This window comes from Diadema setosum, chromosome 8, assembly GCF_964275005.1.
Source record: "Diadema setosum chromosome 8, eeDiaSeto1, whole genome shotgun sequence".
Taxonomy (NCBI): domain Eukaryota; kingdom Metazoa; phylum Echinodermata; class Echinoidea; order Diadematoida; family Diadematidae; genus Diadema; species Diadema setosum.
Window position 1 is genome coordinate 12,094,912 of NC_092692.1, and position 23,502 is coordinate 12,118,413.

Genomic DNA, 23,502 nt, shown 5'->3' on the forward strand with positions numbered 1-23,502 from the left:
TAAGGCAGGAAATGGAGTTTGGGGCTATATTCTATGATAAAGTTGTTTGTCTTTGTGGCGCGCTGGTAGGCATGACATTAATGATCATGAGAATTCATGTTTAAGTGGGTTTGCTCTTTATATCAGAGTGGGTCGCTGTCTAACGCGATATGGAGAACTCCAGCAACCACCCCTATTCTGAACAAGCCCATGATATTGGGGTCTGGTTTGAGTAGATAGGATGAAATACATCCATAAAGGTATATTAGATTTATATAAATATGCTCTTATGATATGCACATATGATATAATATGTTAAAATGCCTTGTAGATTAGTATTGGATGATGAAATTTTGGCGTAAACATAGTGTGAAAATATTGAAAATATTATGCGTTGGGATATAGTTACATGGTGAAGTATCTTACACTGTACCAGTAATGACTGTGTAGGGGATTTTTGTTGACCTAGATGTGCAAAATATACGTATTTGGGAAAATTTTAACTAACCAGCATAGTTTCAAATGTGTGATATTTACATTTATGTATGTGTGTTTAGAGATCAAATGAAAAAAAAAAAATGTATTCCTGTTCTCATCTTCTGTTGATAAAGGGCTTTTTAATGGGTGAATATTAAGGTCTGTGTATGCATTATGCCATACACGAGCATGAAATGATTATAGTACGTGTAATTGCAATTTTGAGCCACCTATTGCTATATACTCAAATGCTCCAGTGAGCATGATACACACACAACCCCCCCCCCCCCCACACACACACACACACACTCACACAGGTGGTATGCCAAGAATGTTAGTGTGTGTTAATTTGAATGTACTGATGTTGCATACTTCAAAGCACTGTGTGTAATATACACACAATGATGATCAAATGTTGCATTCTAGCATGCTGTGAAACACAGCACTGAGGTATGCATGTACAGCAGAGCTATGCACCAGCAATTGCTCGTAAGCTGTCGTCTACAGCGTGTGATGTGCTAGTGAAATGTAATAAAATGTAATTAAAACCTTAAATACAATACACCTATTGAGTTGACAGTGATTGCCATAGAGCAATCACCCAATGACGTGTACTTGGAAAACCCAGGCACACAACAGTCAGTTGACTCAGGCAAACATATCAGGATTGGTAACGTTGCTGACTACCTAAACGATGGAATGAAGTCATGCATACAATGCAGTCCAGTGTGATCAGCCACCAAAATCACATTTATATTAACAGCAACAGTTAATCACCTGTTGGTATTCATAGCTCTGTCAGTGGTAAAGTTGCTGACATGTTGCCAAGTTGTTGAAGCAAATTGCGTGTTTGTGATGTTTCCTTCCTTGGTTCACAGAAATGTCAAAAAGTTGTGTTCACTTCACTTCACTTGTTGGGGAATGGCAGACATTGTGGAGTTACATGTGGCCTGTCTCTAGTTCAAAAAAAAACCAAAAAACTGTGTGTGCAAAATGTTAACACTTAATTCTCCAGTAGAGTTGTTTGATTTATTTAGGACACTGTTAACTGACCTGGGCTGAGACAAATGACGAACTGGATTGATTTTCACACATGAAATGGTAGTACTTCTCTATGAGAAGCCATGAACAAAATCGATGTGGAAGCTTCCAGAATTGTGAATGAAGCCCTTTGCAGCCCTTGTGTTGTGTTTGACAATGTTTCAGGTCTACAAAATTGATTTGTTTTGGGGCTGCTTTTGCTCATTACTTAGATGTTTAAACCAGGAGGTGCAATGAAGGGCTTGTTTCTGATATTGCCATTTTTAAATACTATGCTATGGTGGTAGCTGAGAAAATGTTGAGAAAAAAAGTTGAAAAAATGAGGGGGCACAACTCTACATAATATGTGTATGTATGTATGCTTGTATGTATGTTGTATATATGATTGCTGGCTATGTCATGATCTCAGTTTGCGGAAATATTTCTATTTAAGTTTGCTATACTGCTAATTTATTTTTGCAAATGAGTATCGGAGGGGGTCAAGTGGAGGCGTGCTCTTAAGTATGTAGAGTGATGCCTGTGCGATGTATGTTCAACCTCAAATTGCACTAGACCTGTGGAAGCTGAATGCAACTTTCAGTTGGATTTAGCATTTGTGTGCCTCTTATAGTGGGAGCTGGAATTCTCCTTAGGGAGTGGACCGAGTGTGCCGTGGTTGTGGGTGTGATTTCCAGTAACCATGGCAACAATGTGCTGTAATTCACTTTGAATATTGTGACATGGTGGAAGGATGGTATATAAGAAACAATGACTATCATTGATATTATTCTTCCAGAGCCCTACTACAGTAGTGTCTGCACTTGAAAATCGTGTTTGACATAACATGGCGAGTACCAGCCACTCTAGTCCAGCCAGATTGTAAGTTTTAATGAGGTTTATTGTCTGTGCAGTAGTCGCAGTGGCCAATTTCCAGTGCGATACGAACATATCTGAAGCAGCTGAGTCATCCTGTTAAGTGGTTCGTGTGTGGCATTCATCTAAGATACTGGAAAATAATTCTTTATTTGTAATGTATTCATTGTTTGTTCATCATTTCATTGTGTTTTTTTGTTTTTGTCTTGTTTAGGGTGTTTTCACTGGATCCATACACATTGCTGTGTACAGTAAAAAGAATACTAAAACAAAAACAAAGCAAAAAAACAAAAACAAGTAGGTGTAATACATAAACATTCACTGTTTGTTCAAAGTTGCACATTAGGCACATCAGGGATACATGTAATTGTAGAGCAAAGCATGGCAAAGTCTTGGATGTCATTTTGAAATTGCTATCTAATGTTTAATGCATCTTAGCCTACACTTTAAAGAAAAAGAAAATAAGATAAGAGTCAACCTTGCCTAAGTCGAATTTATTTGGACTGCAGAAATAGCTTCAACTTATGAGGGATTAAAATCAAAAGGCCCCTCTGGAAAGAAAAAAAAGAAGAACTTAAACACAGTTGATTGTACAGTGGACTCCCGTTATAATGAAGTCCTCAGGACCAGCAGTTCTCTATTGTTATATCTAAATTTCGTTATAACCGAACAAGAAAACAATGAAAATACAAAGAGTGGATAACGTTGCGGCCCTAATCAATACTTCTTGTAACTGGAATTTTGTTATAACCGTGTTCGTTATAATGGGAGTGCACTGTAATATGGGGAATAGGCATATCTTACAATGTGAGACAATGGTACCTGCTGACTGCATCAGTCAGCTGTTATGTAAATCAATTGTGACCCGCTACAACAAAAGGATCCTAAAGTCGCTGACGGGCGAGCCAAGCATGGCCCAGAAAAATGCTATTTTCAGGCCTTTCTTTTGATCATTTAGCTTCGAAATTTCGGCAGATGATAGAAGATACATTAGACTACAAAATTATGTTTAAAACAGAAATCCGAACGTTTTGACAGATTTTGGTGATCTGACTTCAAACTCGATTTTCTCGGCTCACCCGTCAGCGACTTTAGGATCCCTTTGTTGTAGTGGGTCACAATTGTATTTTCAGACTTATAGATCTTATAATAAATGTCAATACATCTATAATGTGGTGTGGATACTGTATTCCTAGAATGTTTTTATTTCTACCAAATAAAGAATGGTCTATAAATGACTGTAAAGATCAAAACAGTTAGTGTTAACTGTGTCGTGATGTGTAAACATTTTGTCCTTCTGGGTGGTACAGCTTTGTCTTGGAAAGTGATGTTTGCTGAAATTTAAATGAGTGTAGCAGGATGTAATAACCTCATAATTTTTCAAACAAGTTCAGTGAAGTCTTCGGTGTTTTTTGCAGTTCATCAGAAATACTTGAACTACAGTCAATCTTCAGAACCATGTTAATATGCAATCTGTCATCGAGGATTTTTTTTCTTTCTAATCTCTAAAGCAAAACAAACGACATGAAATTAGTTCACACAATGTAAAACTCGGGATCCAGATAATCACCAAACCAATGCTTTTGAGATGTGGGACTGCATGCAACTACTGTTGTTCTCTCATGTTTTCTTTGAATTGTGTTGACAGAGGGAGTGGCAGTGCTTTTTTTGAAAAAAACGTACACAAAATCGACCACAGTGAAAATTTCTCTTGTAACGTTTTTTGATGTCTCAGCTCATAGCTCCAAAATAAAATACAATGAACTCAATGAAGCCAAAACATCCACTTGTGAATGTAATTATATACTGTTTTATTTGAAACTCCAGTTATACACTGACATTGCAGCTGCATAATATATAGCACATGACTGTTCCATAGTACAAAAATGGAAAGACAATGGGCAAAAATGACAATCTTGTGATTAATACATGCTAAGGCTTGTATTAGCAATCCTTCTTTGACGTAACACATTCACAAGTATTTCTGCCAAAACTGAAGAAAAAGATGAAAAGGTTGGAGGTCTACTGCAGTCTGATTTTGATAATTCAAGCAACAGCATATTTTTATTTTCATTACGTGAAAGCTCAGCTCAAAATACTGCAAAGAAGTGGCTTTAGCATAAATATATCTTACAGACATAAAACTCAGCTTCACTTCAGTGTAGTCAATCCGACTTCTTTGTCTTGTTTCTTGGTGTCAAATAATTACACAACTATAACTGCACCTCCTTAATACAGCCTCCAAGTAGAGCAAATAACTTCTTGCAGATTCCCAAAAATCTCACAATGTGTTTTGCCCCGCAGGCAGTTCAATTTTTACTTGAAGTTTTGAATACTCTCAAAGAAGAATATTAGCTTTTTGATAAGAACCTCTCAAACTTCTTACCTTGTCTTAAACTTGCATTATCTCACCTACACTTTAAAAATTGTACAAACATCTACACTAAGTATGGCACCTCATGATTTCATTTATGGAGAAATATTTCCGAACAAATTTCAGCTCAAAATGCAAGTGTACAAAAATTCAGGTTTACTCATGGCAGCAACATGTCGTTACATAAATTTTTGCATATTTCTATATATTAAAGAGGGGATTGTCAAAATTGTATGCACACATTTTATTCAGCCTTCTTCCAAAAAATAACTCTTTTTATTCAACCTCCTGTCAAACAATAACCTGTGTGCACTACATCAGGCAATATAACCCTAAATCAGTGCTGTGTTGATACCACTGCAGCAATACACAAGTAATGCACAGATGAGAGGGTGTTAGTGGAGATGCAGCGCACTTGAGGATATTTACAATGGTGAAACATTCATCAGGCACAGCTGAGTGCATGTTGCTCAACACTGTAAACACAAGAGTGAGCTGCATCTCCACTAACATCACAAATTCAAACCTGTGCATTATTTGTTTTATAAAATGGGTTCAAGAATGTAGCCAATTGGAAGCGCTGAAATGAGTCACGTGTGCGTGTATTACTTTCTCACTAACATGCACGGCCTGATGTCACAATGTTTACACTAGCAGTGCGCACTCAATCAGTTGTTACAAGTGCGTCACGCGCTACTATATGCGCTGTCAATCCTGTAAACAACTTCTAGTTCGGGCTGCCGGCCGGCCTTTCTTGTGTGCATAACATGTGTGGCGTACGTATACTCTTATACGTACAGTACTTATATGTGCGGGATGTTTAAGACGAACATCTTCGGACATCTTGACTCTTGAGCGAGTGCTACATGTAGCTGACTGGTATTGACCCACAAAGGTACATGAAAAATGCTGTTAGTTTTCGACCCATTTTATACAACAAATGATGCACAGGATTATTTCATGGCGTTAGTGGAGATGCAGCTCACTCTCGGGTATTTACAATGTAGTGCAACATGCACTCGGCTTCGCCTCATGCATGTTTCACAATTGTAAATACCCTCGAGTGCGCTACATCTCCACTAACGCACTCTATCCTGTGCATCATTTGTATAATGGCATTTTTCATGTACCTTTATGGGTCAATACCAGTCAGCTACATGTAGAACTTGCTCAAAAGCCCCAGATGTCCAAAGATGTTTGTTCCAAACACTCCACTCGCCGACTACAGGAACCAGAAGTTGTTCAAAGATATCAGTGATTGAGAGCACACTATTCACCACAATATACGCTTGTAACAGCAGGTTCATCAACATGATTATCATGATTATCACAAAACCATTTTCACACACACAAAAAAAAAAGGATCATGATCCCTAACTTTTTATCACATGATTGGTTTGTCTGTTTGTTTGTTTTTTACTTGCAGTAACTATCTACAAATCATCTTATTCCCATGAGTACTGTTATAAATTCATTTTTCATCGACCAAGCAGTAAAATAACCAGAGCACCAATGGATAAATGCATAGATAACTTTCCCTTTCTTTGAAAAAAAAAGAAAAAGAATGTAATATTCCTCAAAGCGCATGTTCCTCATTCTCATTCTGGATTTCGGCCGATGGGTTTATGTGCCCATTCTCCTCTCCAATCCTGCGCTTTTCCACGTTGGACAGCGGGATGTTTTTCGGGTTGAAATTCTGCCTTGTGAGTGTGCTGTTGGCCTGCGTGTCGTCGAGGAACTGCTTTGGTGCGTTCTCGGGGACAATGTCGGGGTTCGGGTGCCACTGCGACGCGGAGAAGTACGGCTGGAAGGACCTCGAGCTCTGCCTGCCCTTACCGGAGACGGCCATAACCGCTAGCCTCACATCCTCATCTAAGATGCAGAGTACGAGCAGAAACGCGACAGCCTGCACGATCGCGGCGATTCCGAACACGTACTGCAGTCCGGGCGGCGTGCTGTAGACGACGGCGAGAAGGAAGAGCCAAGTGACGTAGCAGACGATGAACAGCGCTGTGACGTGCACGATGCGGCTCGTAGTCAGCCATGCCCACGGCGGCTTTGCACCGCCCTCCCTTGTCGCCGAACTAGCTTCCCCCGTCTGCTTCACTACATTCCGATTCGTGAGGGAGAGAAGGACTGCCGTTATCACCAGGCAGGCTACCACGGGCAGCGTCAGGGAGAACACTAGAGCATAGGGCAGCTCTGAACTTAAAAAGCACCTATAATGGTCAAAATGGCAGAAAAAGAGACATAAGGAAATGAGAAAAGGGAGATGATGACAATACATGTATATGGATTTGAACCAGACCACCAACATGCATTATTTGATGATGCAAAACCAGGGAGACAATCTCATGTAAAACTGCATAGGTATGCTTAAAACAGAAAAACCTCATATGAAGTCTGTTAAGAATGTATAGTATTGAATGTCTCACAGCCAAGTAACATATGATTTTCTGTGTTTACTTTTTCAGTAAAACAATGTCTAAATGTAAAAACTATTTTTCTGATCGAGTGAAGGTGAACCCGCTTATTTGTATATCCTCGAATCTCATCCTTTGAAACCAAATATTCACAGGTGGCTGCATCTCTATTTTGCTACGTAATAATTATAACACTATTCAAACAGAATCTCTGTTCTCATAGTATTCTCCTTTAACGGCATGATTTCAGTAAAAATTTCTATGCTTTGTATTTATGACTGAAAAAATGATTAAAACAAAATTAACCTTTGGTTACATTGGAGATCTTTAACAAGCACTCACTCTGAGCTATACAATATTTTGATATCTACGGACAAGGAACTGAAATACATTTTTAGTGTATCAAAAGCCTAAAGTTATTTTATACTTCATTACCAATGAAGACAAAGCTTGCCTGCTTGAAAGAATACATACCGTGGAATAGAATTGTGATAGACTTCAGGGTTTGGGGCCGCTGACACTACCACAATGAAAATTGGCACACCTGACAATATGAAGACAAGAAAAAGAGAAACTATTTCGAGTACAATGGCATTTCAACATGATTCATTTAAAGGTAGGGAATCCCATTTGCATGCCTTAAATGAAGAGTTGTATAAACACAGTGGTATGTTAAAGAGAGTATCATTTTAGAAACTCCCATAAAGTATTGAAAGTGGAAGGTAACATTTAGTACATTTTTATTGACCGTTAGATTTTGAATTGAATTTTTTCCGGGGCTCACCGTAAATTCCCGTACATTACTAGGCTACCTTTGCAGACACATACACTGCATGTGTGTCCATCATATATATTTTGTGAATAAAGTTCATCAAAACTTACAAACATTACATTCTTGCCACACACTCTATATGTTATTACATCAGCTCTTATACTTTTAGATTTGTGTTTATAGATAAAAAGTACAGAAGACTGCAACAGAAAGGCTTAAGTGTGGCTGACACACAGAACTACTGAGTAGTTGAGTTTTGTGCATTATTCAAATTGTAGATAACTGTTGACTTCCAAATTTCTAAGCAGTGGCCTAAACAAGTCCCCTGAGGTTCATATTTAATATTTTGCTGCATTTTGGGAGTTCTGTAAAAGGTATCTCCTACCTTTAAAAGAGAACAGTGAGGAGGAATGTTGGCCGGCTATTTCTTGCATCCTATCATTAAATAACAAAGAGAGCTGTCCAGTTTATTTTCTGTGGTCTGAAGTGGTGATTCATATTCATCATTTTGATCTATATCAACAGATCACAGTCGCAAAAATTAGTGAGCAGTTGAACTCTTGGTGCACTAGGACTGGTTTTAAAACAAACACACTACATACTCTCAAAACAACAAACATCTGTGCACTAATCTGCTTTACTGTCCAAGAAATCATCATTATCATTATCATTCCTTTTTTCTTCTTTTTATTTGGTGGGGGGGGGGGGAGTTGTAGTACTTCTCTCTAGTAGGTAAAACTTCTCTCTACTTTTTTTTCTTTCTGATTACCTAGCATCTAAACCGAATTTTTAACCCTTAATTAGTCTGAGTACCCATTGGCACAGTGCAAACCTGTAGCAGAATACACACTGCCCAAAGTACCTGGCAGAGAAAGGGTTATAAAAGTAAATACAGGAACTGACAACAGCTGAGCAAATTTCTAATCCAGAAACTTTAGCACAGTCAGATTTTTTACTATTAAAGAGATTGAGATAAGTTTTGATCGACGTCAACAAAGAATTGTACCCTGTCAATGCTCCTATCAAAAAGGTTGACCACAATTCCCCAAGGAAAAAGAGAAGCCTTTTCAGAGAGAGAGAGAGAGAGAGAGAGAGCTCTAGTAGGCATGGGTGACAACCAAAAACCAGCAGTTATCTTTATGAGACCACTTAAAAGCGTGATCTGGACTATAGCTTATAGACCAATCTGACCTGGTAGAAAGTCTGCCATTATTGCAGTGTCCCAAGCGCACACACGTATGCTGAATACATTATATACAAATGTGTATATTATCATCATTATATAGCAGCAAGTGTGAGCCAGTTGCAATATATATCATGCATTTGCATATGCATGCCTGCATGGGACACCACAGTCATGGCAGATTTTACAGATGGGATCAGTCTATAACCTACAAATACAAACATTGTTTCTTTGCTCACCCCATGCCAATAACAGCCGATTTAAGGCGAACCACTTTGACTCGGCTGCCTTCTGCCACGACGTGTCGTAGAACTTCCAGGCCACGGCAATCATGGAGCACGCCGCCACGAGCAAGAGGTAGTGGAGGAAGACGGCGACGATGAGGCAACCCAACGACATAGAGGGCACACTCACACCAGCCGCAAAGACCAGGTAGAAAAGGGCCACAGCCAGACAGAAGGAAGCTTCTATGCGGTACAGCTGTTTCCTGCGTAGTTTCCTGTGACAAAGTAAATTTGACCGACCCTATCATAATAATATGCAGTCATCATTGCTTCTTGTAAAAACATGAATTCAATCCATATTATTATCATATTATTTTATGCTATTACTATCATTGCTTCCTGTAGCAAAGTAAATTCAGTCCATATTTTCGTATACAGTTGAACCTCTCTTATCCGGCCTCCCTTTATCCAGATCTCTCTATTATACGGACGCAATCTCGCCGTGATTTTTTTTAAATAATTACGGGAGGAAAGGGGGATTCCCAACTCCTTGACAACTCCTACCCAAACACACATGAATTACATATTACTTCCAACATGATTAACATATATTACATCAAATTTCCTTCCAAATTGCTTACCTCCAGACATTTCAACATCCCCAAACATCCCCAAATGTAACAATGAAAAGGTTGCAGTATACACATTACTACATGCGGTACTACAATGGGCTACATCAGTACATGTGTATGTATATGTACATGTATAAAGCATTGAGTCTCCCTATCTGGCCAAATCCCTTATCCGGATGAGCCCCGGTCCCGACTTGTCCGGATACGAGAGGTTCAACTGTACTACAAATGTATTATCATTGCTTCCTGTGAAAACATGAATTCAATTCATTTTATTATCTAATGAAATGTTATTACTAATATTGCTTCCTGTAACAAAGTAAATTCAATCCATATTAACCGGTTGAGGACGAGTCCCGAGTATACTCGGGCAAGCGTCTACGGGAAATGTGTGTTGTAGCACAATCAAACCGTCCTCAAAAGGTTAATAACATGATATGCATTACGATACCTCATTATAACTTCATTATTGGTTATGCATTTCTGAACAGATCATCAATTTAGACTACACTGCCTGTGGATTTATCATTTTGCTAACAATGTGATTAAATGGATTGACAGAAGTATAATGTTCAGCAAACAATGTAGCAACCATGTGAAAAGCAATTTCTGTGAAATGTGGTGAGATTCTTACCACTATGAACTAGAAAAAATATCCATAAATCTTAACAAATCTACCCATCCCCCTATGGCAGTCCTTCTTTTAGGTTTGCCACATTTCAAATTCTACAACTTCGCACTCAATTTTACATTCATGCTGACCAATCAGTTTATCTTCAAACATACAAATACAGTACACTACTTCAAACAATAGGGTTCAGCTGGACCATTACTGAACAAATCAAAATAAGAAATAAAAAAAAAAAAAGTTACAGTTAGCATGCACGTTGACACTTGATGGCCTTGTTCTATCGCAGAAAAGGGGTTGTATCATGAAGAAACCTCATAGTCAAGACCTGATAACTGTTTTTTATACAGAAGTTTACCAATCTTTACATCAAGTAGTGATTTTCCAGTGACCAATTACAATGATGTCGCAGGATTACATTAAACTACAACTGAACACTGCACAATGCAGTTGAATTTCATTTCATACTATTTCAGCAATTTTCTCAGACTAGAGTAAAAAGAAGCATATAACTTGTTAATTGGGTGAAAATTTAATGTCTGTTTTGAAAAACAAAACAAAACATCAAAGCTATCAAGGAATTTGTTGCTATCATAAATGTGAAATAAATACATACATATCAATGATATCACTCTATGTCAAATTTGTGTTTGAAGTCAATAGTTATCAAAAAGAAAAATATCAGATTTATCTGACTAATATGAGGAAAAAAAAGTATCAGTCATAAGTCAAACAAATGAAAATGAAAAGCACACATACAAACACACACAATCACACACATATGAATGGTCAAAATGGTAGTAATATAATGCATATCTTGCTTCAACCTAATTTCACACATTGGATCCAAAAGCTGTGATATGTCTAACAAATGTTTACAGCAGTTAAAGTTACTAAAGCCTAAAATTGATACTGTAAGTGCACACAACTGATGGAATGGACAGAATGCTGGATGGAATGCTGTTAGGCATCTCTTGTTTGTTTTTCATCACATACTCACTTGCATGCGATGAATATCACAGAGCACCCAAATGCCGACAAGAATGCCAAGGCAGCTCCAATGAAAACGATGGCACTGATAGGGTGTGGGGTAATCAAGTCAGCGGACACATCCTGTAAAACCAAGAGACATTCAAAATTTATCTTAAATACTGCATACGCCGAATATTTTGCGAGGTTTTTATTTTTGCGAATTTCGCGAGTCAGCTGCTATTCGCGAAATTAAAAACACACGAAAATATTGACTCTAATGCTGATATGAATGTGATGTACGCATATACATTTCTCTGTTCAGTACAGGACTCCATGATCGCGAATCTAACCACTCGCAAAATTGTCGGAAAGTCCCGATTCGTGAAAATTTAGACTCGCGAAATATATGGCGTATACAGTATGCGACGAAATACTTAAAATGAAACAATAATGAGCATGCATTGATTTGGAGGTCAATTACATGTCATGCAAAGTGCATAGACTGTCTTCTTTGTGTGTGTTTTTTTGCGTGTGTATGGGGTTTTTTTTATTAATTAATTTTTTTTTTTTTTTTTTTTTTTTTTTTTTTTTTTTTTTTTTTTTTTTTTTTTTTCCAGGCTGAGAAATACTCTGCATTCACTGTTGTTCTTACCCTGACCAATGCAACTGCACCAAGATGGTCACACTGGCACACTACCAGTCCTCGGGGGAGATCATGGGGGAGCTGCTGGCAGCCTGTGTCTGACCAGCTGCCGTGGTCTTCATAGGAGGTCGCATTCCAGGTGCCGCATACAGGGCCATCAACAGTCAGTACATTCTGGTGAGGTACATAGGGGTATTTGACTTGATTATTTGATGACAGCATAAAATGATCAAGTGATTAGGTGATTAGATGATTGGATGAGTGAACAATTGGATGATTTCATTTCATTTCATTTAACTTAATTCAATTCAATTTAATTCGGTTTAATTCAATTCAATTTAACTCATTTGATTAACTTAATCTAATTCAATCTAATCTAACTGATCTGATCTCCACAACTCACACAATAAACATAACAAAAATCACAATGGTCAGGTTATACAAGAAATGTAGGCATAAAGGAAGAATATTAGTATGTGACAGTTTCATATGGGCAAACTCTGAATTTAGCATATATGAATTTGGACAAATATCTAGTCATCATTGGCAGATCTGCCAATAGGCATCACAATGCACTTTTGACTATCGCATATGATGGTGAATGATACTGTATATTTGGAAAGAGAGGTCAACAACACATTGCATACCTTTGCATCAGAGTACGAGACTTAAAAAAGAGAATGAAAACTTCTTTTATTAAGTCTTTAAGGACCACTGCACAGGAAAGAATACAGCCCACATAATATGTCTGTCAGTAGTTATGTCAAGATTTAATTTCATGAATCACAACACAGGCAACCAGACCAACAAACTTATTTGAAGTATTTATATGGCAACATTATCGAAAAAAAAAAAAAAAAGATAAAACAAACTGAGTAGTAGAAGCATAGCTGAAAATATGTAATGAGCAACCACACAGAAAGCGAAGCAATGCTGAAGTTCATCTTTCTGATCTACGATGAGAGCTGTAGTTGAATCGGCTTGAGATTATCTTATTTCAGAGGTCTCTGTATCCATGACAACTTCACATCCTTTCGGGGGGAAAACCTTCGTAATGCAGTTCTTTCTTTCTCTCCTACACCAATCTAAATACATGTTCCAGAGTCCCTGCACGGATGACTTGTGGGCACAAGAGGGAAGATACACGACTATCCAACTTACTTGTCTGCCTGTGGTTGTTATAGTACCCCTCGGTAAACCCTGGATCCCCGCGACGGCGACAGACGTTATCCATCCGTTGGCGCTGAACTGGCCCCCCTCTGTTGCTGGGTCACCAAAAGACTGGTACAATTTGTCACCAGGATGGAAGATGTAGGTCAGGCGAGGATTACCAAGAACTTTATTGGAGAAAATGAAAATTTCAGTCATTACATCAACATAAAGTAACACTGGGTTGCTCGTAGTAGGCATTGTTATTTAAAGAGTCATATGGCATTTGTCCACAGTATTTTTTCTTTATTCTCCAATAACTGGTACTGTTTATGTTAAAGAGGCAACTGCCATATCAATATTACTCCTCTCACCCACCCTCCATTTTAAACAGACATTTGTATAATCCTGTTTGCCCCTGCTCAAGCATCATTCCCCAAGTAATCTCCCTATCTCATCCTTGTTTTACTCCATCCTATCTGCTCCTACTGCTGCCCCACATGCACATGCATCTTATCCTTATGATTACTCTTTCAATGTTCAACTAATTGAAGCACTGTCTCCATTCTCCACACCTGTTTATCTGTCACTCTATTCATGGAGAAAATCCCCCCCCCAAAAAAAAAAAAATGAACCTGATATGAATGTCACAGACTAGAGAAGACCGTGGCACAATGAAGCAGATACTGTATCAAAGAAGTTGTTGACCATTTGGAAATTCAAGCTGGAGTGTCAATGGGCAACTCGACAGGGCCATTGTGCTGAATCTTGTCTTCGCTTTGGACAACAACAAAAAATGCCAAAAAAAAAAGAAAGAAAAATCACTTTTTTTCAAAATGGAGGTTGTCTAATTTGTATTTATTTTACTGAGTATCAATGTTTCCTGAAAACATGCAACTGTTACACACTGAACATTCCATAAGTTAAATTATGTTCAAAGTATAGGATAATGATTGACACTTCTTCCTACGTGCAAAGCTGTGGTCTTCTCATGTGCACAACAAATTAAAAGTTTTAATGTGAGACAGGACATGGAGATGTGAGACTAACCTGATGGGGGTAACTCATCAAATTGGAAGTGCAGTGATGCCTCAGCACTGGTATCATAGTCAAGCGTAGGCGTTTCATGGAACACCGGGGGAGTCCTCGTATTGCCAACCGAAGGGGGATACACACTCGTGCCGTACCAGTGGTACTCCAGAAGTCGGTCCACATTCAACCTTTGAATTCCGAAGACGACATTTGTGTTTGAAACTGTGAAGTTCTGCTGGTTGTCCTCCAGCGCTGTTATTGCCAGGATGCCCCGGAGGGCACTGTTTATGCGGGAAGAGGTCCTGTACTCGCTCTCGGCCTCCACGATGACCTCGAGGTCAATGTCAAGAGTGAGATCCACAAGTGTTCCAACCTCGGTCGTCACCTACATGTATGCATTAATTGTACAAATATATCATTTTGTGTTATCAGTTTTCACACTAAGAAATGAAAATAAAACTTTAACAAACTTTTACAATGTAATTTATGGTTGACAGCATTGAATTCTCACTAGAAACTTTGGCTAGATAGCTCATATTCATCTGCACTAGCTAGTCTTCCATGGGGTCCAGTTTGACGTGAGACGGGACCACTTCACCCAGTTATGCACCCTGCTCTTTGTGATGAATGAATGAATGAAGTGGGATCTTTTGCATGCATGAATTGTGACTCTCTCACACATGGGACCTCCATTCTACATACATGTATGTCCTACACAAGGGACAGAGTGTTTTGCCTCTTTGAGACTAGAGGGGACAGTAAGATTAAACACAACATTGCTCAGTTAGACTCAGGAATCGAACCGGGTTCTCTGCATCTGGAGGCAGATGCACTACCGACTGAGCCAAAACACCAGTTTTTGCTTCATTTTGTTTCTTTTCTCTTTTTTTTTTCATGTGTGTGCGTTAAATAAGGACTACACAATGTGTTCTTTCGCTCAGGACAGACAGGGCTCATTGTCGGACCATTACCTCTGCAGAAACACTGTTGAGCCTCGCCAGGGACTCTAGAATCCTGGTCACTGCCAGGATTCCAATGCTGGAGATGTCTGGAGAGGAGCTGAACAGAGCGATGGCACTGGTCACTATGTCTAGGTTGGGATCCGACTCATCATCAGAGCCACCGGAGGTAATCTGAAAACGACAAAGAGGGAAACAAAAATAAATGCTGGCATACTGTTTCGTACTAGTCTTTCTCCCATATTATCAAAAGTACATTTATTTGAGTAACAAGTATAGGTGTCAGAAGTACTGTACAGAGTTACACCATACTAGAAATAAAACTGCCCATCCAAAACATACACACAGACAAAAAAAAAAAAACCAAGATTGATCATTGATAACTGAGTAACACAAAAAAAAGTGTCGATACATATGACATGATTGCTGTTGCATGAAATGGGAGCAAAACATTAAAAACAAAACTGATACACAGAACCAATCATTTCACTTCTATACAGACTAAAAAACTTTGTATCAGAGATTACTGCCGGATACCAGGTTCTCCATAATGTACATTTTCATACTTTTCATACTCAGATTACATTCCAGCCACAAAGAAGGCTGAATTAGAACAGGGCTGCAGAGACCACAGAAATGAATCAGCACTCAAGTAGTGGCTTTAAGTAATTCATTTGAACTACGAATCATGCATGGACCATAGAGATAACTGCAATGTTCGTCTCTGCAAATCAATTTCTGACAACTTTTCACATAAAAACCAGAGGTAAACTTTGTCAAAATTTGACATGACATGACTAAATAAAGGAAATGTATTTTTTTCTCACTTGACATGTACCAATACCACCTTAACCCTATTCTAACTGGGGGGGGGGTCAAATTGACCCCCCCCTCGACGTTTCGCGCCACGATTCCGCAACGCGCAAAGATTTTGCCGCGTCGTTTCATGACTTTTTTCATTTGAGTCTCCCGCATATTTTGAGACCAAATTTGCGACGTCCGGGTACACCGTTCTGAAGTTATGCAATGTTTTGCATATGCATGTCAACCCGAAAACCGCTCAAATTCATGATTTCATGTGCAAATCCAATGCAAACTGTGGTTTTTTGTTTAATTGATATAAATTAGATTATTTCAACTTTTAACCATTGAAATAAATCAATTCTAATGTAGATAAGCTTGAAAAAGTGCCTCCAACAAATTTTGGCAAAAAAACAATAGAAATCATAAGATCGAAAAAACAATAAAATACATAAGAAATTAACTAAACAATAAAAACAAAAGAAAATGATTTTGATTTGCGCAATTTTTTTACAAGAAAATTGTTTGATGTGTCTTGAGGAACTCTGACACATAAATTTAATAATCCTTCAGTCTTTTTGATGGAGTTATAGGTGAAAATATGATTTCATGCGTTAATTTGCATAATTAATTTATTAAAAAATATGAAATCAAAATTTTTTTATTGTATGATCATGTAATCTTGTAGTTGACATCCGGCTCTATGTTCAGGCAAAATTTTGCGGCGATCGCGCGATCGGCGGCCGAGATCTGAAGGGGGGGTCAAATTGACCCCCCCCCAGTAAAAACTTGGTCTCAAATAGCCCAGTTAGAATAGGGTTAACAGAGATTAGTGGAAAAGGGAAATAAAAGAGAGTAAAACCTTAATTTTCCTGTCACATTCCACATTCTGAAAGTACTGTGTACACCAAATATTTTTGTGAGATTTTTATTTTCATGAATTTGATGAATCATGTGCTATTCATGCATTTAAAGACATGCAAAAATATTAACTCTAATTCTGACATAAATGTGACATGCATTCATACATTTCTCTGTTCAGTACTGTACTCCACAACTGCAAATCAAACCACATGCAAAATTGTCAGGAAGTTGCTATTTCCAAAAAAAAAAAATTACACTGGCTAAATATATGGGCCCGAATTCACAAAGGTGGTCTAAATTTAAACCATGGTTTATGTAAATTTCTTCTGCGTAGATATGATTGACAGATTGCGTACGCTAACAGGCATCCAGTAAAAAAACGTGCATTTATGCGCGCATGTATTGGTACGCCCATTTAACGCTTATTTTAGACCATGGTTTAAATTTGTACCATGGTCTAAGTTTAAACCGCCTTCGTGAATTCGGGCCATGGTGTTTACAGTAGTCAACCTTGAAATAATTGGGATATTAGGCTTTCAAAATGTGCTTCAAAGCGCTTGCACAGAGTTGATCTGCATCCAGATAAAGGACATAGTATGCTTAGACAAAGTGGACAGGGTGTGAAAGGAAGATCTACAAGAGACTGGTAACCAACCTGATCACTGAGTTGCAGGAGCTCCCCTTCCTCTGTCACCTCCCCACAGTTTGCACACACAAATTGAGCCCAGGCTGCATGCCCAGCAGAGTCCCTGACACAAGACCTGGTAGCTATCCCAAACTCACCGGCTACCAGGGAAAAGGACAGAAAGCAGATACCCAGCATGACTCACTGCATTTTCAAGTCATCTCTGAACATGTCAGTCATAAATTCACTTGCTAGGAACAGTAAAAGTAGGAAAATAAGTCTCCATGAAAGCTGTGACTCATATCACTTTCAAGTGCCATCAAAAATTTCCATACTGTCAAATAATCAGGTGGACGATATTTGAAAATCAAATGCACATACCTACTGACTCTGCTCTAACACTGTAAGAATGGTTAACTTTCCCAAATGCTAAAATCATACACCAGTATGACCTATTTAAATTGATTGATGCCAGATAGATTTCAATAGGGCAGTTGAGTAAAAAAACAAAGAATTTATACATTGTGAATAAAAACCATAAGGCCTTGTATATTGCTCTACAAGACCTTGTAGAGCAATATGAGCTCTGCCCGCTATGCCCCCTAGTCACTTACCTCTCTCAAATCCCAAGGGGCAGAGTTCCACTGATCCGGTGGTGGTGTCCACCTCTGTGATGGGCCAGGTCAGGCGGCCTTGGGATGTATAAATGACCTCCAGAAGGCATACATTGACTACAAAAGGGAACAGGTGGAAGAAATACTAATGCCAGGGTAAAAACATCTTGAAAAAGATGTTCTCTAAAACTTGATACATCATGCACAAATACATGGTGTCTTTTAACCTGTTGAGGATAGTTTGATTTTGCTACAACATGCATAATTTCCCACAGACGCTTGACCGAGTATACTTGGGACTCATCCTCAACATGTTAAAGGTAGGGAATCCCATTTGCATGCCTTAAATGAAGAGTTGTATAAATACAGTGGTATGTTGAAGAGAGTATTATTTTAGAAACTCCCATAAAGTATTGAAAGTGGAAGGTAACATTTAGTACATTTTTTGACCGTTAGATTTTGAATTGAATTTTTTCGGGGCTCACCGTAAATTCCAGTACATTACTAGGCTACCTTTGCAGACCCATGCACTGCATGTGTGTCCATCATGTATATTTTGTGAATAAAGTTCATCAAAACTTACAAACATTTCCATATACATTCTTGCCACACACTCTATATGTGATTACATCAGCTCTTATACTTTTAGATTTGTGTTTATAGATAAAAAAAATACAGAAGACTGCAACAAAAAGGCTTAAGTGTGGCTGACACACAGAACTACTGAGTAGTTGAGTTTTGTGCATTATTCAAATTGTAGATAACTGTTGACTTCCAAATTTCTCAGCAGTGGCCTAAACAAGTCCCCTGAGGTTCATATTTAATGTTTTGCTGCATTTTGGGAGGTCTGTAAAAGGTATCCCCTACCTTTAAGCGTTACTTTTGCTGATGCACAAGTTAATGTCAATGCAACTGTGCCTTGCAAAGCTCCACAATCCACTTAAGTTGCTATAAAGTCGTTACAATACTCTGCTTAAATTGTCTACATATTTGAATGTTTGATTTCTTGGATACATATTTAATTGTAAGAATGAGGTATGAATTCCCCACAAGTTTTGTCAGGCACCACAAAGTAAACGCAAGCGAGATGACCCACAGGTGACCTCTGTGCATCAAACATGTATTCCATCACAAGAAAGATTAATAAATACTCGGTATATAATCTGGTGTTGAGAAAAGCTTATTATTGTAACCAAAATTCACTTCTTTTTCTTTTCTCTTTTTCCTTATTCTTTATTCAGCTCAATAGACCATGTCACACTTTATGCTCTGAACAAATACTTTATATCCCATAAATTTGTCCAGGGCTAAAACATGTTAGTCAGAACCACAGCCACAAACTGAGACATAAGATTATCCTTAAAGCCTCAAGATGCTCTATTTAGGATTTCCCACCTTGGAAATTACATACTCATTACACTGCACTTGCTTTTCAAAAAGCAGCAAAAAAATTTTGCACATTAATTTCACAAACAAATATTGGCATTTAAAATTCATACAGGAAACAAAAATCATTAGATTCACAAGTTTTGTCCTGCTTTGTTCTGTTTTGTTTTGCTCTGCTGTTTTTCCTCATGTCTTTTACCTGTACTAGGCATAGTGAGCACAGAGAACAAAATGGAGGCATCGGGGAGAACGGCAGCTTCTGCCAGAACACCCTGGAGTGATAGGGGGTCCTCGTTGTTTGAGCTTGTGCTGATGATGAGGTCAGCAAGGAGAGACGAACCCAGCGGGAGGTTGGCCGTCGGCAACGAAGGGCGCGATGAGATGCTCTGGAACTGGACGATGACCACATCATATAATCTTGTCCTTCCTTCCCTGGTATTCATCAGCCGAGTTTCAATCTAGAAAGGAACAAATATTGTTTGCGTGAACATAGCTTAAGGGGATAGTATAAAATTTTGCTCGAGACCTGGCTTCAGGTTTTCAACTTTTTTGGTGAGATAATGACAAACCTCTCAAGAAATATGAAAGAGCATGTAAATTCAAAGAGGAATTCAAAGTTTCTTATCGCTCTTGAACAAGATCTAATTTGTATATGGTAACTTAATGTTCTGCCTTTTTTTTGTTCTTTTTTACAATTCCTCTACGTTGTTCAGTGATTGCGTAATTCTAATCAAGTTGATTGTTGTAAATATTGTGATTCTGAATAATTTTTCAATAAAACATAAATAAATAAAAAAAAAAAAAAAAAGTTTATTTGATGAAAATTGGTTTTGAAATGGCTGAGATATAAAAAAAACCAAAGAGATCCTCATAAAAAGGCGGGACCCACGTTTTGTTAGGATTGTTTGTTTTACTCTGGTTTTTTTTTTTTTTTTATATCTTTGTCATTTCAAGACAGATTTTCATTGAATAAGCTTAATTCCTCTAGGAATGGTAATATGCTCTGTAACATTTCACAAGTGGTTTCTTGGTATCTCACAAAAAGTTGAAAGCTTAATCCTCATCAATACCAATACCATACCACCTCTTTAAGACTGACATACCTGATAACTCTGCCATTACTTACAGCAACTGTTCTTTAGTGGATGGCAATGACATTTAAATGGAATTTTTCTGAGAACAATGTAAACATTTCAGAAGGAGCATTTAGCACTTATCCAGCAACATCCAATGATACACTGTATCTGCCCTAGTCAGATGACTAGAACACATCCCCTAATCTAAAACTTGTACACAATACTTCCATACATAATCTCATGGTAAAATTGCAACACATTTTGGAACTTTTAATATTTTTGCAATTACCTGAGAAATAGTAAGAGAACAGCCAATAGCTGTACGCATTTCATTTGTTGCCAGAGAAGTAGTACATTTATAATTAATAGTTCTCCAATCTGTTTTTCACAAGAAAATCCCCACGCTCAGAGATGATTTGTACCTCTGTTTTTACCATCCCGGCCGTGGTGGCAAATTGTGCTGATAAGGCATCCTCAAGCTCTTCCCTGTACTGGTATCTGCTGGCGAGGGCGCACGTCACAAAGAACTTATTGTTGTCGTACATAATCTGGGTCACGGAGACAGTGGTGTTCTTGTCTGTCACATGACTGCAGGCTGTGTCCTGATTGGTAGAACAATGCATGGTTTCCATTTAGCTCCACGAATAGTGACTCATATGAACATCTCCTTCATAATATGTCAGAAGTTGAGCATGTACGTGTGAACATGATAACATACATTGTAATGTTGAGATACAAGTTTATAACAGGACATACTAAAGTCTGTCATATATTTTTGTCGAATTTGACCTCCATGATGTAGACTGACCTTCAAAAAACTTTTATGCAGGATATTATTTTTGAATCTTCATTTGTTAAGGCAACAGTTCTGAATATCAATAATTCAGCATGAATTGAACTTCGCGGGGGCACGGCGTAGGCCTAGTCATTCCATCAATGTACATGTGCATTGCAATACAAATACAAACTCACACCCTACATAACACAACTATATGATTTTAGAACGACTTCTCCAAGTACGTTCCAATTGCAATTCTTAGATGGACATCAATTTATATAGAACTGGAAAAAAAGGGTTACAGCTCGTTATTCCGAAGGTTCGATCGTCATTCCGAAGGCTCTTTAGTCCGAAGATTCGTTATTCTGAATTTCACTTTCGAATTAACGAATCTACGGAATGATGAACCTTCGGAATAATGCCACAAATGTTCGGATTAATGAACCCTTTTTCATTTTCGGATTAACGAACCCTTTTTCATTTTCAGATTAACGAACTTCTGGGTATAGGGAATTTGTGTGTTTCGGATTAACGAACCTTCGGAATAGCGAACCTCCGGAATAACGAACAGCACCCGGAAAAAAGAATATGTAAACACTATTGTACAGTTCTGAATAATATATTCATGGTTTCCATATGGAAGAATATATGAAAATTTCTGAATTGTGAAATTTCTACCAGTCTCTCTTTTTAAAACGGACAAAAAGTTGTATTCAAACTTGTGCAGACATTTATACTGAAAATTAATCACAACTAGCCATATAACTTAGGTTACATACCATATCTAATATTAAACTAAAGTAAAGACACACTGTTGACCATGGCATATGCACACATTATGAAACTGTTACAAACACTTGGTCATGGATGTCAATTAGTACTAAGTAGTGTCTGTAGTATAAGGATTTCAGTAAACAACTGTTGCACATTCGTTTGAACACATACCAGTGATATAGCTGGTAGCACGGACGTAACAAAAAGAAGGGCTTTCAACATCAACATAACTGCGGTAGTGGGTGGCACGCAACTGAGCAGGTTCGTTTAATTTTGGCGACAAGATGAAGAACCTTGTGGACGTTGTTGTCGTTCAGTGTAGAAGTTATGCGTCGAAAGTCAGAAATCTCCTACAAATACAATAAGTTTCAGTGAGTTACATGGCCATGGTACGACTGTTCACGGCTGGCTGCTCCCTCCTGCATTCAGGCTTCGCCAGAAAGACGGCATTTCAGCTTCTTTAAACTTTGAAACTCTCAGTGCCGCAACCAGCTGAAGTCGGACAAGTTTCCACGTCTATCGTTAAAATCAGCTGTCATCCCGATGATCGAAAAAAAAAGTCCCTCGCTAGGCTCGCTCCTTCGCAGGATGAGCCAGAAGCTTGCTAGCAGACAACTCACGCACCAACGGCAAAATGCAGAACACATACCAGTGGCAGTACAACCAAACCAGCGCGCACGGCGCCACCCGCACCCGGTGGTACCAGTCTTTGGTGTACGTACCGTACCCACACCTATTAAAGGCCTTTGAGGAACTCCGAGTGACTAGCTTGGAGGGGTTATTACCACTACCCACTCATCCAGCTTTCCTAATTTTAGAGGCCATATTCAGTCAGCGGCAATCACCAACGTGCATTCGAAGGCTACCATTCAATAAACCCATACACAAGGTGGTTAGCGAATTCAGCCCACTATTGTTATTCGTCCCACACATGATAAACAGGCCGGATGAATCAATGTGAACTATTTGATTGGAGAAGCTACTGAGTCGGTGCACCCAACCATGACGATTCAAGGATGCGCTCTTTTATAGGTGTCGTTGCTATTTGTGTATGGCTTTTGGGGGTGCGGCTTTTATCATATCTTCTTCTTTTCTGACTGTGATATACTGCAAAAGCACATGCCAAAGCAATTCGTTAATATCCAAACTAAAGAAAAAAAAAATATTAAGTGTAATTTATGATGCTATGCCCTCGGAGAGCTGTAGAGGCCTGGAATATACCAATTATGCTTTTTCGTAGGCCT

The 23,502-nt window shown here is 38.4% G+C and overlaps 1 protein-coding gene across 1 annotated transcript; it reads right to left on the minus strand.

The window, feature by feature from the left end:
* Window positions 1-6,060: 6,060 nt before the first annotated feature.
* Window positions 6,061-22,486, minus strand: LOC140231824 (uncharacterized). Its single transcript, XM_072311975.1, has 13 exons — window positions 22,430-22,486; window positions 21,129-21,308; window positions 19,830-20,088; window positions 18,245-18,361; window positions 17,661-17,791; window positions 15,353-15,514; window positions 14,400-14,766; window positions 13,362-13,537; window positions 12,210-12,374; window positions 11,586-11,698; window positions 9,341-9,600; window positions 7,621-7,690; window positions 6,061-6,942 (listed from the first exon to the last, which is right to left on the minus strand). Exons 1-13 carry the CDS (start codon window positions 22,484-22,486, stop codon window positions 6,300-6,302), a joined length of 2,700 nt encoding a protein of 899 aa, XP_072168076.1. The 3' UTR covers window positions 6,061-6,299.
* Between the last annotated feature and the right edge of the window lie 1,016 nt (window positions 22,487-23,502).

Bases quoted from the DNA above. Each gene is read 5' to 3' on its own strand.
- LOC140231824 (XM_072311975.1), bottom strand. From the start codon at position 22,486: ATGTTGATGTTGAAAGCCCTTCTTTTTGTTACGTCCGTGCTACCAGCT. The intron at 20,089-21,128 runs GTACAAATCATC...GTTCCTTTCTAG, and splicing joins CCGGGATGGTAAAAACAGAG to ATTGAAACTCGGCTGATGAA. The intron at 17,792-18,244 runs GTAAGTGACTAG...TTTCCCTGGTAG, and splicing joins CCCCTTGGGATTTGAGAGAG to CCGGTGAGTTTGGGATAGCT.